General features: G+C 39.6%; 1 protein-coding gene and 5 non-coding genes across 6 annotated transcripts; all 6 read right to left on the bottom strand.

The window, feature by feature from the left end:
• Nucleotides 1–15,530: 15,530 nt before the first annotated feature.
• Nucleotides 15,531–18,570, bottom strand: rpl13a (ribosomal protein L13a). The gene is given in 8 exon segments (XM_022196999.2): nt 15,531–15,788; nt 16,255–16,314; nt 16,513–16,532; nt 16,535–16,597; nt 17,044–17,145; nt 17,354–17,419; nt 17,701–17,773; nt 18,481–18,570. Coding segments are annotated over 8 exon segments (615 nt in total). The 5' UTR covers nt 18,502–18,570; the 3' UTR covers nt 15,531–15,578.
• Nucleotides 16,034–16,108, bottom strand: LOC127537271 (small nucleolar RNA SNORD50). Its single transcript, XR_007946876.1, has one exon. It is a non-coding gene; the product is annotated as a small nucleolar RNA SNORD50 (small nucleolar RNA).
• On the bottom strand, nt 16,378–16,455 carry LOC127537264 (small nucleolar RNA SNORD34). Its single transcript, XR_007946872.1, has one exon. It is a non-coding gene; the product is annotated as a small nucleolar RNA SNORD34 (small nucleolar RNA).
• On the bottom strand, nt 16,694–16,769 carry LOC127537273 (small nucleolar RNA SNORD50). Its single transcript, XR_007946877.1, has one exon. It is a non-coding gene; the product is annotated as a small nucleolar RNA SNORD50 (small nucleolar RNA).
• LOC127537342 (small nucleolar RNA Z195/SNORD33/SNORD32 family) lies at nt 17,229–17,309 on the bottom strand. The gene has a single exon (XR_007946938.1). It is a non-coding gene; the product is annotated as a small nucleolar RNA Z195/SNORD33/SNORD32 family (small nucleolar RNA).
• Nucleotides 17,500–17,581, bottom strand: LOC127537331 (small nucleolar RNA Z195/SNORD33/SNORD32 family). The gene has a single exon (XR_007946927.1). It is a non-coding gene; the product is annotated as a small nucleolar RNA Z195/SNORD33/SNORD32 family (small nucleolar RNA).
• Nucleotides 18,571–19,302: the final 732 nt, after the last annotated feature.

The raw sequence follows: 19,302 nt of genomic DNA, 5'->3' as shown, positions 1-19,302 counted from the left end.
CTAAGATCCTGTTGAACAACCCAGTCAGAAACTCTACTGCTACCTCTCCGAGACACTTCCATACCTCCACAGGTATATCATCAGGAGCAAGTGCCTTTCCACTCTTCATCCTCTTCAATGCCCTCCTCACTTCATCCTTACTAATCTTTGCTACTTCCTGGTCCACAACAGTCACCTCTTCTACTCTTCGTTCTCTCTCATTTTCCTCATTCATCAACTCTTCAAAGTACTATTTCCATCTTCCCATCACACTATTGGCACCTGTCAACACACTTCCATCCTTATCCTTTATCACCCTAACCTACTGCACGTCCTTCCCATCTCTGTCTCTCTGCCTTGCCAACCTATACAGGTCAGTCTCTCCCTCCTTACTGTCCAACCTAGAATACAAGTCATTGTAATCCCCTTGTTTGGCCTTTGCCACATCTACTTTCACCTTACGCTGCATCTCCCTGTACTCCTGTCTACTCTCTTCAGTCCTCTCAGTGTCCCACTTCTTCTTGGCTAACCTCCTTCTCTGGATCCACTCCTGCACCTCCTCATTCCACCACCAAGTCTCCTTATCTCCTTTCCTTCCAGATGACACACCAAGAACTCTGCGACCTGTCTCCCTGATCACATTTGCTGTAGTTGTCCATTCATCTGGAAGCACCTCCTGACCATCCAAAGCCTGTCTCAGCTCTTTCCTGAAAGTCATACAACGCTCTTCCTTTTTCAGCTTCCACCATTTGGTCCTCTGCTCTGCCTTTGCCCTCTTCATCTTCTTCACCACCAGGGTCATCCTACACACCACCATCCTATGCTGTCTGGCTACACTCTCATCTACCACTACTTTGCAGTCACTGATCTCCTTCAGATTACACCATCTACACAAGATGTAGTCTACCTGTGTGCTCCTACCTCCACTCTTATAGGTCACCCTATGTTCCTGCCTCTTCTGGAAGAAAGTATTCACTACAGCCATTTCCATCCTTTTTGCAAAGTCAACCACCATCTGTCCTTCTGCGTTCCTCTCCTGGATACCAAACCTGCCCATGACCTCCTCATCATCTCTGTTTCCTGCACCAACATGTTCATTGAAGTCTGCACCAATGACAACTCTCTCACTTCTAGGGATGCTCTGCATCACTTCATCAAGGTCCAACCAGAATTTCTCCTTCTCCTCCAGCTCACATCCTACCTGTGGAGCATACCCACTAACAACATTGAACATCACACCTTCGATTTCTAGCTTCAGGCTCATCACTCGATCTGACACTCTTTTTACCTCCAGGACATTCCTAACAAACTCCTCCTTCAAGATATCTCCTACTCCATTTCTCTTCCTATCTACACCATGATAGAACAACTTGAATCCCGCTCCTAGACTTCTAGCTTTACTACCTTTCCACCTGGTCTCCTGGACACACAGTATGTCCACCTTCCTCCTCTGCATCATGTCAACTAGCTCTCTACCTTTTCCTGTCATAGTTCCAACATTCAAAGTCTCTACTCTCAGTCCTAGACTCTTGGTGTTCCTCTTCTCTCTCTTCCTACGAACACATCTTCCTCCCCTCCTTCTTCAACCAACAGTTGTCCATTTTCCACCGGCACCCTGTAGGTTGACAGCACCGATGGCGGTCGTTGTTAACCTGGGCCTCGACCGATCCGGTATGGAAGTCATACATTTGATTCGCGTGTTTGATTTGGCCAAAGTTTTATGCCCACCCTGCCACAATCCTCTGTATTTATCCGGGCTTGGGACCAGCACAATAAGACACTGGCTTGTGTCCCCTTGTGGCTACATTCAATGTACAGAAGACTATAGGCCCTAGAAGTTTAAAAAAAAAAAAAGCAGAATCAACTTGACTGGCAGTACATTTTAAAATGCAAGCAATTGTACTATATTGAGTGTAAAGCACAGACTTAAGGATGCGATAACATCAATATTGGCTCATTTTCAACACATTTTCAAACGTGAAAATCTATATTCCCACCCAACGAGAAGGCAGAAAATTAGAAACACTTGAATGTAGAGAGGTAATTGGCTTCCTCAATAATTCACTCACCTTTTTCAACTCAAGCAGTTCCAGTTACTTTAGAATAAGCACTTTCCTTCTCTTTGTTGCTTTTGCTGACACCATGTGTCTCTGAAGAAGGACAAAGTTACACCAATGATGCTTCTTTGTAAATACTGAATGGAAGTTTTAATGATGCCGTAACTCAGAACAATCTCAGGAGCCACATCAAAGGATGAATGAAAAAGGAAAAGTAGTAAAGGAACTTAGAGAAGCCACATTATGCTTCATGTTTGTTTTGTGCAAAACAATATTCAATTTTTAATTAATTAAACTTTTTACCTGGGTAAACTTGTCAAAGTTCATGAGTCTTCAAAGCAGCCGGTCGTGCTGCATCAAAATGTGCAGTGGTATTAAGTTATCACAATGTTTCAACATAAACTTCTGAAGTTATAAAATTAATGCTTTTTGTTGTTACTGGGTTGTTGTTTTTCCAAAATATTTCTTGTAGCTGCACTCACTGCCCCTCACATACAGTACATATTGGATCAGAAAGCTGTGAATAGCCTGCGGTGCAGCATCCCTTTGGCAGTTCAAGGTTCAGTGTCCGTCTTCAGAACGCTTTACATGTGATGGTGCTTTATTGCAGATGTCATACCACCCACAGAGTAGGTCTAACTGTCAGTGATGGAAATCATCAGTTTTTGATATTTTACAAATTTCAAAGCATGTCAATATGTCGAATAAAAGCAACAAAATGATCATTAAAACCTACAAACTTTGACGAAAAGACTTCTGGCTTCAGAAAGACTCCAAAGAGGCTCATAATACAGATGAATATGTGTTTGAATAGGAAGACTAACAATCTAGACCCACAGTTGTTTCTTTTGAGCCCTTTGCAAGGTGCTGGTTTGGACATTAGTATCTCAAAAAGCTCAGAATCACATGCAGATTTTTTAGCAAGTATAATCTTTATCATGTGTAACATTTAAGTTTAGTATGTAGTCCTAACATCAAACTATTGTAATTTATCATGAGACATTAATGTGGGAACCACATTTCATGGCTTTCACTCTAAAAATAGTCACTCAAAAACACAAAGTCTTGGTGATGCTAAAGGAAAAGTTAAGGTATCCACAAATTTCCAATAAATTACATCCTCTGTGGACCATGAATGTCTGTATAAACTTTGACAGCAGTCTATCTAAATTAGTTGTTCTAATTTGCTGGTAGAACACTAGCAAACTAAAAATAAGGATATAGTTCTACAGTAACTTACCAAATGCATAAAAAATGCATTTGTGGGTGTCACATGGTTTATAAGATGTTGCTTTGCTATAAGATTAGAACAAACAAGCCTTTATTAATACCGCAGTAGGGAAATGTGCAGTGTTACAGCAGCAAAGAGAGTGCATGCAGGAAATGTATTACAAAACTGAAAATAAACCAAATTGTGATAGCTAGTCAATCATTTATTGGTGTTTTGTTCCAGAATCAATAGGAATAACTCTTTGTTTCAAACACTGTACACATACTTCAGAAAGACCAGTGGACCTGTGAAATTGTTCTTATGGCTAGATTATTTGATCTATAAATTAAATATTTGATAACATTCATGAAGCCAGTTGTTATAAACTTTAAATATATAATTAAAGGGAGCTTCATTTGAATGTGCTTCGAAACCTGCTTTCCATTGCTTTTCTGGATCATCAAACTCAACAAACATTTTCAGAAAACAAGCACTCAGTGGGACAGCATCAGCCTGATGCATATTCACGAACCAAAGAATCTTTCATTAAAAGACAACCCACGGTGCTCTTTCTGCCAACCCACCAGCACTAAGACGACAAGGACAACAAATGAATTCATTGTGGATCTTCCTCAGGTCAGTATAAATGCCCACGCTGCCCTTGCTATAACAGCAAATGATCAAAAGAGCAGTTACACCATGTGTGCACTGGCGCATGGTTTTAGTTGTACAGCAAACAGAAATTACACCCCAGTGTTTAATCATACAGAACTATACCTTTTTTCCTACCCTAGAAAGTTAAAACATTAAAAAGACAAAGAAGCGAGACAAAGAACATTAATAACAAGAATAGCACTCAGAGTGCAGTACTCTGCCAAGACTGCTCAGTCGTATCCTTTCTAACAGTTGAAATCTTTAATAAAAAAAATTACCTTGCAGTGAGCACAGGCTTGTGTTATACATGTGTATGTTATGCACGGATACCAAATCGCGTGACCTAAATATGTAGCAGGTGGAAGGAATTGATGGTACTTAGAAACACCCTACAATATAGCCCCATAAGGTGCAGTCAATTCCAGCCATTTTCAGTCCAAAAAAATAAAAAAATCTCATTAATATTTTATTTGTAAATAAAAAATATGACGAGAAATACAGGGAATATTGGACGCGCATCGCGAGGTGCATTTCCTCAGAAATGACCTATTCGTGGATTATATACCGACTTCAAGACATGTTTTGGACAAAATATTTTACTGGCTTGTTTCGTCTGGATGTCTAAGGTTGGATTATGGCCGTTTTTTGTGGAATATTTTCATCTGTGTGTAATAATGAACCCGCAAATGTGAGTCGCGCTGTGTACGTTGAAGCCGTGTATAGAGAACGGATGGATGGATATTCGTTGTTTGTCGGACAAATGTGTTTATATTACCCGCTGTGGTAATCACATCTGAAAGTGGTTTATACCGGCGGATTCATGAGAATCTAAGCTTTCCATCGGTGTATAGTGTTTGTATAATCGCATTTGCAGCTTCAGTCATTTAAGGAAATGCTTATGCAGATCTAGTGTTCCACGGGTGGAACACTGAAGCGCAACGGGTTAATCAGTTGTTCCTTGTATGGTTTCTGATGGAAAAGTCCAGATAAGCCCGCAGCGGTGGATTTTCCCAATCATGGGATCATCAGCAGCCAGCTCATGTAGTGTTCACTTGTTGTCAGAGTTACAGTAACACTGTGCCACCATCTCACAATGATACAAAAATCTTTAACAAATCAGTGAATCCAGACTATAAGCTGCATCACTGCCAATATCTAATCAGTTGGTCCTTGTGTCATTTCTGACCTTCCCTGAAAATTTCATCCAAATCCATTTGTCCATTTGAGTAATGTTGCTAACAGAGAAATAGACAGACAAGCACACACCAATCGTCACATAACTCCATCATGTTCCACGGAGGAATAAAAATGGTCAAAAAAGAGAAAAAAAATCTACAGAGACCTGAGCTGAAGGGCAAAGCAGTAGATCTTACAGGCTGCTGCAAGACATTCCTTATGCTTATTGGAGAATTGATTAATGGCACTATGTTCAGAACATGGAAAAGCCAGTCATCCCCTGTGACCACTCTGTAGAACTCACTGCCGATAGAGACACTTCTCATTCGTTCATACAGTCATCCATGACTGTCAAGCACAGGTTTAAATAGGACTGGAGATGTCTCGGCACACTGTGTTACAGGAGAGAAAATCAATACTGAATGTACAGCTCAGTGAGTTTCATTACTGCTTATCAAGATCAATTTATGATTCAGGGAGTCCTCCTGCTCTTATCTGTTTTTATGGATATCATGTTCGTACTCGAAGAAAAACATACTGGAAAAATGTACTTTCAAAGTGTTTTCTCTCGCTCACAGGTTGGATTGAGTTCAGCGCTTAGCTCCAAGGACTCAGCGCTTTTCTCAAACACGCCAGCCTGAAAGCCTCATTAGAGATGCTCATTACTGTACCACTCTCTGTATGCAAACATCTTTACTTCTCACTCTCTGCGTGTGTCTTCTGAGATTCCCCAAGTTTCATCCAGCAAACAGAAATAAACCTCAGCTTGTCTGCAGCTCCAAGTCGGTTAAACTCTTGTCATTATCCTGCAAAAGCACTGCCAAAGCTCTTGCTGCTTTATTCAGTTTGTTAATGAAATGTGCCTGTTCTCCTGGTGCCTCAGTATCTAATCTAATTAAAGGCCCGTAAAAGGTTTGAATACAGATGCATCTCACTGACTGGTGAGATTTTTTAATACCTTAAAGCCACGGTGAAGCAGCAATCGGAAATTATTTTGAACAGAGGCACAGGATTAACATGGAAAATGTATTTTTCACTTCACATTTTTCTTTAAATAGTTGGAGCGATCCTTTTTATCCTTCCTGTAATACTTTTGTCGGCAAAGGTTAGCCTTCTGGGCCCCAGTATAAGCTTTTTGGAATGTATAATTTACACAATTCATCGCTAAAATCAGTCTTGCAAATTATTTAACAACAGTCTGCTGCAAGGATCCACCACACATTTGGTGATATTTATAAGCAAACGACAGGCTTCAAATTGTGGACTGAGTTTCTTTCATTTCTAGCTTTCAAAAGAGCTTTTTATTATTAATTCTCAACATAGGGACAGTATAGAAACAGCTGAAGTTGACAGAAAACATGTTGCTTGAGTAGCAAACAGATGGCTGGCAGTTATGGAGAAGATCATCATGTTATACTTATTTTCTGTGGCTTATCGTGACCTCAGCAAGCAGGGGATGCATAAAAACGAGCTGGCAGAGGGATTGTCTGTACTCCAGCACAGCGGTGGATAACCGGCACACTCTGGGGAATTCTTGAATTGACAAGTTTCTTTACAGCAGCTCCATATCTTGCTCACAGCAGTTGATTCCCGAGAGTGTGCATTTATGTTAATCGTTTAGAGTAGGAGGATATTAATTCATATTTGAGTTCAAAATCTCTCAAGAAATTCTTTTCCTCGAAGCCTGCAGAAACTAGGCCTATGCATCACCTGGAAAGGCCTGTGTCTGCATGAAAGTTGATCAATGCAGTGGTTGTTTTTCAGCGATTCGAGACATATGAGATTGTAATTTGTGTGACATCAACAGTCCTACTCCTCCTTACAGGTTATTTCACAAGCAAAGCGGCCTCCTCAACAGAAAAAAATACTTATAATTTTACAGCAGGGTTCAGATTGATTCATTAGAGATGGAATTCGTTCTGGATGAACTCCATCAGTAGAGGTGGTTCGTGTGTGTTCGGAGGTGCATGTATCCGGTGCATGTATCAGGTGGCTGTATCCGAGGCCTTTTAATGGCTCGCATGCTGAGAAAGTCAGCCGAGCAGCAAGACAGATACAAACCTACGTACTTACTCAAATGACAGTTTTAAAACCCTGGCCCTGCTGACAGAGACTGGAGAGGCAGCAGGAAAGTCTTCCACATGTCTCTGGCAAAAGCATTAACTCCACGTGAAATACATTTATTTTATGTAATTCCATGGTAATTGCCTTCTCATTTGACAATCGGCCATTTAAGGTGCAGCTTTACAGCATGTACTTGGATATTTATTTGAGGAAACCTAGAGAAATAATCTATACTTTCAGATGTAACATGTATTGCCATCATGTACGGTAAATTCCCAACCAAGATTCAATACACAGAAACAGGTTATTGTTCCTCAGGGAGCAATATTAAGAATAGCTTCAGTCAGACAGGTTTGATCACTGCACAGTTACACCTTCGCGCAGGTTGTGTGATCAGTGGGGAAAAAAAAAAAAAAAAAAAAAAAATCAATGATGCCAAAAGATTAAACACAGAGGCTGCTTTGTCTTTTTTTTTTTTTCCTTTTCATAATATTGCAGGAGTATCAAAGATATTCCTTCTATCTGTTGAATTCTTATTTATTTTCCTTTTATTAATGATTCACTCTGAACTTTTACAATCTAGAACTGAAGCTGTACTACAGAAAGTGCTTTTTCTCAGTGGTCAGTGTAGGGATGAAATGAAGATGGACTTTTTTGTACGTTGCCGTGATATCATGTTGGTTGAAACTTTGGGTTTGTACAAAGTGAACTTGAGCAGCCATTTTCTGTGTTTTTTCCTCCCAAAGCGGATTTATTTTCACATTGCTTCGCGTTTTCTGTTTAATTATTGATATTGCAGGGTAAAGTTTCCCTCGTGGCTTCTCCTGACTCATTCTTTCCTGGAGTATAACCTCCACTGAATATGAATATCAGGGTAAGCGATGAAGTCAAGATGGTAATGTGCATTATTAATCATGTTCCTCAAAGGTTAGAGCAGTAGTTCAAACAGCAACAAAAAGGAAAAAAGATTTTTTAAAAATAAAGATTTCTTTGTCATGTAAAAACTTGAGAGCTCTGTTAAAACACATTATTTTACAGTAGCACTTATTGCAAAATATACAACAAGTTACATCATTTCACTATCACAGAAAAATGTTTTAGTGGCAAAAGTGGTCTAACTGTCTACATATTTCCAATGTAAAGTAGGTACATTGTTTAGGCACTCAGAAGTGGTGCAGTCAATGCACAAATTCAATCTATTATTTATCCTTAATAAAGAAATTCTCCATTCTGTATGACATATTTTACATATATATTGGGTATTATCTTACCACGGCTCTTCATTAAATGTGAAATGTTAATACATAAAATAACGATACCCAAAAGTCCATGTTTTATTCATGCACCATTTCATCAAATGGACCACATGTCTTGTGCATTTTATGCCATTTTTTCTCTTAAATGCAGCCTAACACATTAGGCGTTTTAAAAACTTGGGATCTCCATTAGAAATCAAAATCAAGTTCTGTGGGATTCATTAATATCAGGCTACACAGCATCAATTTGTAGTCTGAGTGACACACCTGAGGGACACTGCTTGCAAAGTGCTTTAAAAAAAAATGTAAATCTGAACAGTTCACGATAACTGAGAAAGCTTTGGGTTATAATGGAATTCAGTCAAAACCTCCTGTAAAGCTGTGAAGTGGACTTGGTGTTCAGATAGCTTTCTTAGTGACTGAAGAACCTTTCATGTTTTTATCTTCCATACTTTTTCCTCTAAAGTCTTATAATATTGCCACCTTTTCCAAAGTGGTCACCCCATTTGGCCTCAAGATTATATCCTATTAGGTCCATTGATGACTCCAGCTGTGTTTTTACTAGAGCCATGCCAGCACTGACATACGAGTTTAAAGAATGTAATAGGTCAGAATAAGAACACTAACAGAATAGGAAGACAACCGAGCGGTACGTTCAGGAGCTCGACACCATCCGACCACCATTCATGATAGCTCTATCCACTGAGCTGAGGATGAAACTTGCGGCAACACAAAACACACTCAAACTCCAGATGCAACTCCCTCGGCTGCCAGGCAAAGTCCAATCAGACTTGCAGATGTGAAACACAGCTCTACTCACCAACCTACAACCACCATCATGGAAACCCGACATGCCGCTGCAACAGCAATTCTATAGATACTCCACTATAAGATCAAAAACACAACATGCAAAGAATGCCTCCCAAGGAGAAGGTTGGAATCCTTCTGGGACACTAGTCGGCTAACAGATGTGCTGAAGGGTCTCATGAGAGATGTACAACGGAGTGTCCATATCTGGGACACAAGAAGCTGCCGAACAAAGACTTATAGCTCTGGCTGCTAGGCGGAAGAGGAAAACCAGGAAAGCAGACGCTAAGCAGGGAATAACAGCATATTGATAGAACAACACAGAGCTAAGACTGAGCAATGCAGGAAAAGTATATAGGAGGAAGAGTTATCACACAATGCCATGTGGCTGGTGGACCACATTTCAGACCACAACAACCTCCCAAAACAAGAACTGGCCGATGACCTGCCTCTCTGTAACATTTAAACTGTGAACTGCTATAATAAAAAGGCTTTATATAAATGCAGTTTGTTTACCATTTACAAACAGCCGGCTTCCTTCACTGTAGCATGGCATTGATCAGTTGTCACAAAAAGCTACAAGTCTGTCGAATCTGTGTGTATTAAAAAAGAGAAGCTGATTTAGCTTGTTGCACCACCTCACACGCTGTGTAATTAGGGATTTGTTCTCTTGTTTTCCCATGAGACACTTGGGCAAGTCTATTTACCAGAAAGAAGAAGAAGTGCTGCTTGGACCATCTGCAACTACTGAAGGGTTTCATTTTGCTCAAGGACACTTTAGTGTGCACGCTGGCTGTCAGTGTGGATAAAAATGTAACCTTTCACAAAGCCTCTCTAGACGTTGTGTTATGAGCTAATGTGTGTATGGTGCTTGTGCGTATGTCAGAGGCGCTTCATTACTGTGAGGCCGATAAAGGTTTCTGTGATTGGTCATTTTCTCTTCCTGGATCTCAATTTCGGAATCCAATTTGTGACTCTGCAAGCCCAGTAGCTATCTCTCACTACTACTTTCTCTCTCTCTTGTTTGAATTTTACAGCTGTGCTTGTCTGCAAATGGATATAATGACTTCAGCGTGACTGAATGTATTGAGTTGCACTACTGTCATTCTAAATCATTTCAATTACACTCAGAGGTCGGTGAATATAAACAAGGCACCGACGTGCCCTACTGCACCTCATGTTTATAAAAATGCATTACTGCTGCACACCTAGATCATACATCATGTAAAAGAGGTTTCCTGAAAGGCACTTACGACCTGCCATCAATGGCTTTGTAGGAGCTGAAAAATGTGTGGTTGTGTATATTGCAGTGATAAGCAAGCTCAGTCTTCAACTGCATTTTTCCTTGCGTATGTTTGGGTGTGTATATATATATATATATATATATTACAGAAAAACTCATAACTAAGGGTACTTGCATTCAGGTAATTAAAGATACACATCAATCAGACGCAACATTATTGCCATCCACCTAAACATTATTGCAATTCAAGTACAATGCAAGGACACTCCCTAACACCAGCAGCCTCTTCCAGCAGAAAGATGCCACACAGTATAAACAGCCCAGGAATGTGACAAAGAGTCCAAGGCACACGGTTACCCAGTTCTCAATCCAGTGGAGCATCCATGGGATTTGTTAGAACAAACCTATTTTCCAGAAACTCCACCTTGCAACCCACAGGACCCAAAGGATCCAGTGCCGGACACCCAAAGAAACGACATGTCCATGGCCTGACGGGTCAGAACAGTTTTGGCAACACAAAGGGGACTTACACAATTTCATGCAAATGACTGATGGGTATATATATGTCTATATTAATTGAAAGTGCATGAAAACTGTGCAAGTGAAGTCTAAACACTATGCTAAAGATAAGAACTGTTGAAAAAAAGATGAGTAAAGTAAGTTAACAGCTCAAATAGCTAATAGTTAAAACATATTGCTAAATATTGGATTAGGTTAAAGTAGTGGCTAAAAGTAGTTTTTTTAATGGTTAAAATGGCTAAAAGTAATACAAAAACAGCAGATAAGCCAGTAGATAGACAGTTAAAATACTTAGCCATATGCAATACATAAATGATTGAAATAGTTTCATAAGTTAAGTTATTGGTTATATGGTTGAAATTGCTTATGGCCAAAAGTAATGATAGCTGACAGATGAAGTAAAAGATAAACCAGCTTAAACACTGCAGTTCACTTCAGTGGAAACATTGTATGACAACATTCCTATTTATAGAATCAACAATATTAAACAGCATCAAGCTCAGTTAAAATATCATGTCTTAAAATACTGCAAACCACATACGAGGACTGGTTACTTCTTTATGCTGCTGCATTATTTGTGGAGATTTGTGTATGAATTAGTAAAAAAACACAAAGAAATGAGACACAGACATCGGTGCGTCTTTTGTACTTTGATATGTCATTATCATATCATGGGATAACGATGAGAAAATGGCAAATGAGAGCACAGTCACCTTTGAGGACAATTCTCAGTCTTTTTCTGTCATTGACTGTACATCGATACAGTGAATAGGTTGTATAGATTTTCAGAACACAGCCCTGACAGGAGCACAAAGCATCATTAACCTGACAAATAGTGGCTGATCTATCTGTGGACAAAATAATGTGGCACAGAGTCGATTCCTGTTGTGTAAAAACTATTGATTAATACAGGCCCGCACCCAGTCAGGTCCTCGTGTTTCAGATTTTTCTCTTCAGCGCAAACATCTGATATTCTTAAAGCAGCTTTTGAGATTTAGAATAACGTCATCCTTTTTCAAGGGTGACATCGGCAGAGACTGAAAACTTTAAAGAGGGCAACTCTCCTGTATAGACCCACAGACCAAAGTTTAACAAGTTTTCATCAGGAATAAATTAGATTTGTAATTCAGACTCTTCACCCCGACATGCTCCTCTCCGCTAATCTGATTTTAAAGCTATCTTTGGTTCAAAAAATGACTCAACAGTGTGAGCTTGAGACAAACTCTGCCGAAATGAGACATTACTGAAACATCAAATGGAAGCTTAAGAAACTAATCAGCTCATGCTGGCGTATAGGAAAACCTTTTTATCGCCCTCATTACTCACATGCTGTGCGTGTTGAATGCACTGTGGGAAAACATCAAATATATTCAGCGACTGTGTGGGGCAACATTTCAGGTGTGTCACTTCAACCAGACCGGGCAAAAAAGACATAATACAGCGGCATATAAACAGAAGTGAGACTTTAAAGTCGAAATGAAGTTCGTATTTCGACTTTGCATGGAAAACAGCTGAGAGAAAAGAACGTTGAAGTTTGATTCTGGTGCACACCCATTCTGAAACTGAACACCGAACACCAGCCAGCTGGGGTGATCTGGATAACTGTTGGAGCCCCTTAAAGGTCAAGCCTGCAGGAGCAGTTTCAAACAATCATGGTCTTTTGAATCAGTTTCAGATGGTGTGATTAGAGAGTGATCTACCGCAGGCAGCATCGTCCAAATATCTCATTTTTGGAGCCGTCACAGTGATTTCTCCATCTGTTAGTTGGAGGCGTGACATCCCTCCCTAATGCAGATAGACAAGCATCAGATTGACCTCCCACCTGATTCTCAGCGGTTCCTTCTTACAGACAAAGTGTACTTAAAGTGTATCTATAAGTTGCTGAGAGCAGTAAACAACCATAGAACGTATGGGATGTGTTGCCAGCTTTTGCTAATACATGAAATCCTTCATAGACCATATGCTCTAATCAGGAGGTAACCAATGTGCGCAACTAATCGCTTTAAGACACTGCAATGCGCCTGGTGCAAGCACTGAGACAGGTGTGTGGACAGGTTTTAGGATTTTTTTTTTAATCCGGCCACAACAAATAAGCAGGAGCTGCATGTCATGCTTTAGCATATTCAAAGAAATCATCACCACACATGTTATATTATGTTGTAATAGGATTAAAGCAAAAAAAAAAAGTACTGAGAGGAGGTGACCTCAGTATCCAGATCATCAACTTAAAAAGAAGCAGAACCACTTCCCACTGCACGCTGCAAGAAGACTTTATCGGAAGCAGGAAAACAGATATGTTGTTTGCACAAAGAGCCTACAAGGCCATTGCAATAATAAAGTATTTTATCCTCTATACATACCCAACTTTAATGCGTTGCAAAACCCTTAAAATAAAGCAGTATTGATTTGCGATCTGTTGCATCAATTTGTGTTTTCCAGAGAGCAATTTTCTTCTCTGAACCTCATGGACTGCTTCACCTGAAAAGATGTTACAAGACCTGAAGAGGTAATCTCATTCGAGTTTCACAAGAAACTACATCAACAGTAACGTTAATTGGTCTGCATGTCAGCCTGCTTGTATGCTGTTGACCATGTTTACATTTGATAATTAGTACTTGACAAACTGCAACTGCAGCTGATTTTGCAAATACTTGGATACAAAAATTTTAAAATAAAGGAAATGGAGGGATCATCAACGTTGCAAATGACCAGTCGAGGACACTCAAACTGCATCAGAACAAACATAATTAATGAAACTCCACCAGACAGCACTCCTTTTGGAAACCTCCAGGGATCCCAACATCGATGTAATGGGCTACATGACTCTGAGCGACCCAGAAAGATGTTTCTGTTCTACTTCTCTCCACTTTCTAATGAAATACCATTATTTTCTCCAAGGGTTGAACAATCCTTTACATGAAATTGTGTGAGAAAAACTGGGTTTTGTGCCATACCAGTCTTCTATGGAGTCAATTCAGTGCTTTTGTGTATGTTCACAGAATCCAGACATGAGAAAAATTGTACATGTTAGAGCACATGTGACGAGGTGAATCTATATGACTGACGGAGGCTGTGACAGACCGGACAGGTCCTCACTGTACCATGTGAGGTAATGTAATTTATCTGTCAATCATCCCTCAACAGGTACTTTCAAACCGCTACAGGCAGAAGTGCTCCCCTTTTTCTATATTGGATCATTGATGATTAATAGAAGCAGAGCAAATCTTTTTAAGTACTCGGGGAAAAGAGCAGCTGAATTGGTTGGTAATAGCCTCGGAGTCTGTCCTATTTTAAGTAGAGGCGGCACAGAAAACTCCAAAGGGCACAGAAAGCCATCCATTCCTTCCCATGAGATTCAGTTGTTTCACTACAGAAGTTCAGCTTAATTTTGAGCTGTCCAGGATAAATTGTGTTTCATAAAAATCTAATAACCTGCTTCTGTACAGTATGATTGCTTCCTAAACAGAACTAGTTCAATTGGATTTTCAGGAGGGTACTACAGTTATTTGAACACTTTGCTAGATACTTACAAAACACACTTCAGCACTTGGTTATACATATTTTACTCTTCATTATTGGATCATCTCCAAACTGGATCACTGAAGACACATTAACATTAAACCTCTTGGACTGTCCAGACTCACTCTAAAAAGGTTGTGGAAGAATTGCGACATTCTGTATTACGTAAACATTAAATTTGATGAGATATAAAAGATTTAGATTAATGCTGGTAGGGTCCTGCATCAGGTTTAGTATAACACTGCTCTCTGCTGGTAGATACGCTCAACTGCGACATGAAAAATGCAGTTCAACAGTGCACCTCACACTGCCACAATTAGAAAGATCATGCAGAAAGGAAAATGGTGAACGCCCCAGTATGCTGCAATATATATGCATTTAAAATGCGTAATTAAAGCTACTTTGACTAAAATAGAAAAGGAAAATTACCTTATAAAACTATTTCATACTTCTGTTTCTCTACAACAGTCAAACCCCCAAACAAAATGCCCAAGATAGCAAATATTAAGATGAAACAGAGAGCATGTTTTGAACTGACCTAAACGTGCAATTTATTGACATCCATACTTTTAAACTTTAATATAAATGTGATTTTTAGAAGACACTTGCTCAAACAACATGGATGTTTGCTAGCAGCTTTTACTGAACCCTCCCAGTCCCACTGTTCATGGTGTTTGATATTTCTCAGGTAAAAATGCTTTTACAATGCTTTAGTTTTATGTTTGTTTAGAATTCAGTAACAGATTCTGTTCAGTACTTCAGGATTTGTTTTTTGTAGTTTCTCAACTAAACCGGTTAATGTGGTGCAGGAATTTAGAACTACCAGCTTGCACTGACATTTGTCAAAAGTATCTCAGCCAAAAGCAAACATACACTTTACAGCTGCCTACAGTCCCATATTGCAAACTACACCTATACCGACATGTGAACTGCAGCTGCTTACACACCAACATTGCTAGAGTTAATGAAATGAGCAAACATATCACTCCAAGTAATTCACTTTATAAAAGCATAAGTGCAATTTTCAGGGACAAAAAAAGTCAATACACTTTTTATAAACATTTATTTATCTTTATTAGCCAGTGGTAGCTAGCTCAGACAAGGACTCCATATTGTTTAAGAACGTCTGTGTATTTTGCAATTTTGCCCTCGACGTTCTTTTCTGCCTGCTTGGTCAGCTTGATTACTGTCTTTTTCTTGGCGTAGCGGAGCTTAGCCTTCTCCTTCCTCTTCTCCTCCAGGGTGGCTGTGATTGCCTGGTACTTCCAGCCAACCTCATGTGCCAGACGCCCAAGCAGGGCGAACTGAGGGAGAAATGAAAGCACGGTCAGAACGGCATTACTGCCAAGATTAGATTTAACAAAGCAATGTTCAAGAAGGTGTTATTAACTACACCTGCCAAAAAACACAATTTGCTCCAGCTGACAAAAAAAAAATTCTAATTGGGATTTCAGACAACAACTGTGTCAGACGTTTTTCGAATTTGGCAAGACAATCAGATTTTCATATATTTAAAGCTTCAAGTTAAGGCACAACTTGTCCCAGACTCAACTCAGCACTCAGATCCGTAATTTTTGCCTCATCAATATATGATCAGGTTCGGGATAATTGCTCATCACCGTTGAGTAAGAACTGTTGTTGAAGTTCAACTGAAGCATTCTGAGTTATAATTTCATCACTAAAGAAGATTTCTGCTCGGAGCACATTACCACTGAAGTCAGCAATCAAATCACATTTCTTGTTTTCCCGAAATAACCACTGGAGGCTCACCTTGCGAGTGGGCTTCAGACGCACAATCTTAAGAGCGGCTGGGACGACCATGCGCTTCCTCTGTAAAACAAAATCCAGAATTAGATGAAGAAGAGAACAGCACTTCTAAACATGATATTGAAGGCATGTCTCAGACATCTTGTTTATTTTCAATGTCACTATTCAAACAAGGCAGGTAAGATGGAAAACATCACAGACAGCAGAGTGAAGCCCGCATGTCAGGGCCATAAAGAATACAAACTCAAAACATCAACACACCTTGTCATAAGGTGGGGGATACCGTCGAACACCTTCAGCCTCTCCAGAGCAGCCTGGCCTCTCTTGGTTTTGTGGGGCAGCATGCCTAGTTATCAGAGAGAATTTGTCCCAGTTAAATGCATTTTCAGAAAGCAACCACGGTGTCAAATGTCTGTCCCAGCACATATGTACATCCTTGCTCAACTCAGCACTCAGATCCGTAAAGTTGGTGTCATCAATGGATGATCAGCTTCGGGATAAAGTGATCATCAATGCTGAGCAAGAATGAGTTTGTACTAAATTAATACTAATATTATTCTTTACAAGATGCAAACTCAAGCCTGCATGTGTCCCAAAGTATTCTGATTCATTTAAGCAAATCACATGGACTGTATTCATAAGTGCAAGACAATGTCAGAAGAAAAAAGTCTGACTGAGTTACATTTAAAGTCCATTGTTTAACTGATATTCTCTACTTTCTCAGAGATATTGCTGTTAGAAATAAGTCCTGTTTTGTTGAGCAAGTTCCTGTGTGCGCTGCCACATTCTCACCTCTGACGGTCCTCCAGAAGATCCTGCTGGGAGCTCTGAAGTGGTATGGCCCACGAGAGGGGTTGGTGTTCATCCTCTTACGCAGGAAAGCCAGGTACTTCACTGTAAACCAGCACATGACAACAGTTTAAGCAAATTACACATACGTCTAGGAGCTGGCAACCATTACTTCTATACATAATGCTGATGTCTCAGATGGTAGTGCATGTAAGGTGGTCTCATGGTCAATTAAACTCGAACAACAGTGGTAAAACATCACTGACAACAAGCATGCCAAAAAGGGCCTGTGACAAACATGCACTCTACTTACGTTTGTTACGGTAGAAGTTTCCAGAGATGTTGATGCCTTCACATCTCACCACCACAACTTTGTGCCCTAAATGGAAAAAAATTAAGACAATAGTTACAAAATGATGATGGCAAAGAAATTTAGCCAGTGTTAAAAAACATTTGCTTCCCGTCTCAGATGGTAGTGCATGTGAGTTTTTTTCATGGTAGTTAAACTCAACCAAGGCGGATAATAATCATCACTGACAGACTGAAGCAGTGTAACAATGTGTAGATTAGCATTCAGATGTAGTTTTGGGAGGCCACTCGACATGGCTTAAAAACAACCATCAACCAAAACGCAAACATTACATCTCATTGAAAACTTACCCAGAAGAACTTGCTTGGCCACAAGGGCAGCAAGCCGACCGAGTAGATGGCCCCTGCCATCAAGGAGCAGAACCTGTAGATTTCAGACACAGAAAGAGACGTTAATGTTTTATCTTAAAATACAGACATTACCTTTCAACTTGCACAGAAACATTAGTTAACTTAGGCTGATCCTTTTCATCTACTGCCGAGCCACTGTCACATTGTTATCGAGAGCATATGGGCTAAACTGAAATAATAAAGCATTTAGAACATCCCTGCCAATCACAAACCCTTGTTGAGATATTAGACAAATTTGCTTTTGCCACCGTGAGCATTTTTGTAGCAGGCACATGGACATTAGTAACGTACCGGTTAGTCAGATCGTTAGCTTAGCATTAACATCAAAGCACGCTGACACGTTAACTGTAATTTAAAACTAGTTAACATGAGAAGACTTCACAGGACGGTATCCTAGTATAAGAAATGCTTCGTAATAATCATTTGTATAACGTTACCATAGAGTTACCAATACATTCACAAGGCCAATATCCAAGTTGCAGCTAGCGAGCTAACGGCATTGACTCGTTAGGGAAGCTGCCATGATGAAGGCATGTTCACTCAGCTACGGCTAGCTGCTTCTAACATGTTATAAAATAGTTTTACATATGGGACCTAGCAAAGCAACGATTACACCAAGTTGTCCCGCAGTTATTGTACCCCATTTCAATGAAAAACAGAAGATTCTACTTCGACAAATCAACAAAAATATGAGATTATGCTTCTCCAGCACTTCCCTACCTTATTGAACCGGTCCGCCATGATGTGGAAAAGAAAGATGTACGGGGCCGCTCGTGGTAAAAGGCAGGGGTGAGCGGAAGTGACGAAATTTTCATTTCTTTCTCGTGGGATGTAAAAATAAGTTCTCTGCGCCTCCACTGTATGGAAGGAGTAGTTCATTTCGTGGCTTGGCCGCTTGATAAAGCATATTTTTACTTCTAATTAGTCTCTCATTGATGCATAACGAATATGTTCAATCTATCTCTCACCTTTTTATGTTGATAAAAATCAGGACTTTTAATGACAGAACAGCTCCTTACAGTGACTCCCAACAAAATAGTGCATATTAAAAAAGTATCCCAGGAGAGATATTAATTTAATTAATCTGAAAAAAGAATAGGCTGTATGACTGAAATCGCGACGTAAAAGTGCAACAGCTGTAAATTACATATATATATGTATGTATGTATGTATGTATGTATTGCTAGTGAAATGCACTCAACATTCAGTAGAAATAGTTGGTTAAAATTACGAGGGAAAAATATTGAAAATTATTCGTAAAAGTATTACAGTAAGTGAAATTGATAGCTAAACAATAGATTAACAGTTGAAACTTTTCATAAACAAAGTATAAGATAAACAAGAGAAAATAACTGCTAAATTCACAAGCTTAAGTACTCAACCCTATACCCCCACTTGAATTCACCACTCCTCACTTTGCAATGCATAACTTGTCATCCTGCTTGACACACTTGGGAGGTGATATAGCCTAACAACTCTGATCTGCAAAGCCCTTTTCCTCCAAATCAGTGCACAAACAATTAATTTTCTTTGTGTTGTTAT

The sequence above is a fragment of the Acanthochromis polyacanthus genome, chromosome 1 (assembly GCF_021347895.1).
Source record: "Acanthochromis polyacanthus isolate Apoly-LR-REF ecotype Palm Island chromosome 1, KAUST_Apoly_ChrSc, whole genome shotgun sequence".
Classification (NCBI taxonomy): Eukaryota; Metazoa; Chordata; class Actinopteri; family Pomacentridae; genus Acanthochromis; species Acanthochromis polyacanthus.
This window is presented reverse-complemented; position numbering and strand designations above follow the sequence as displayed.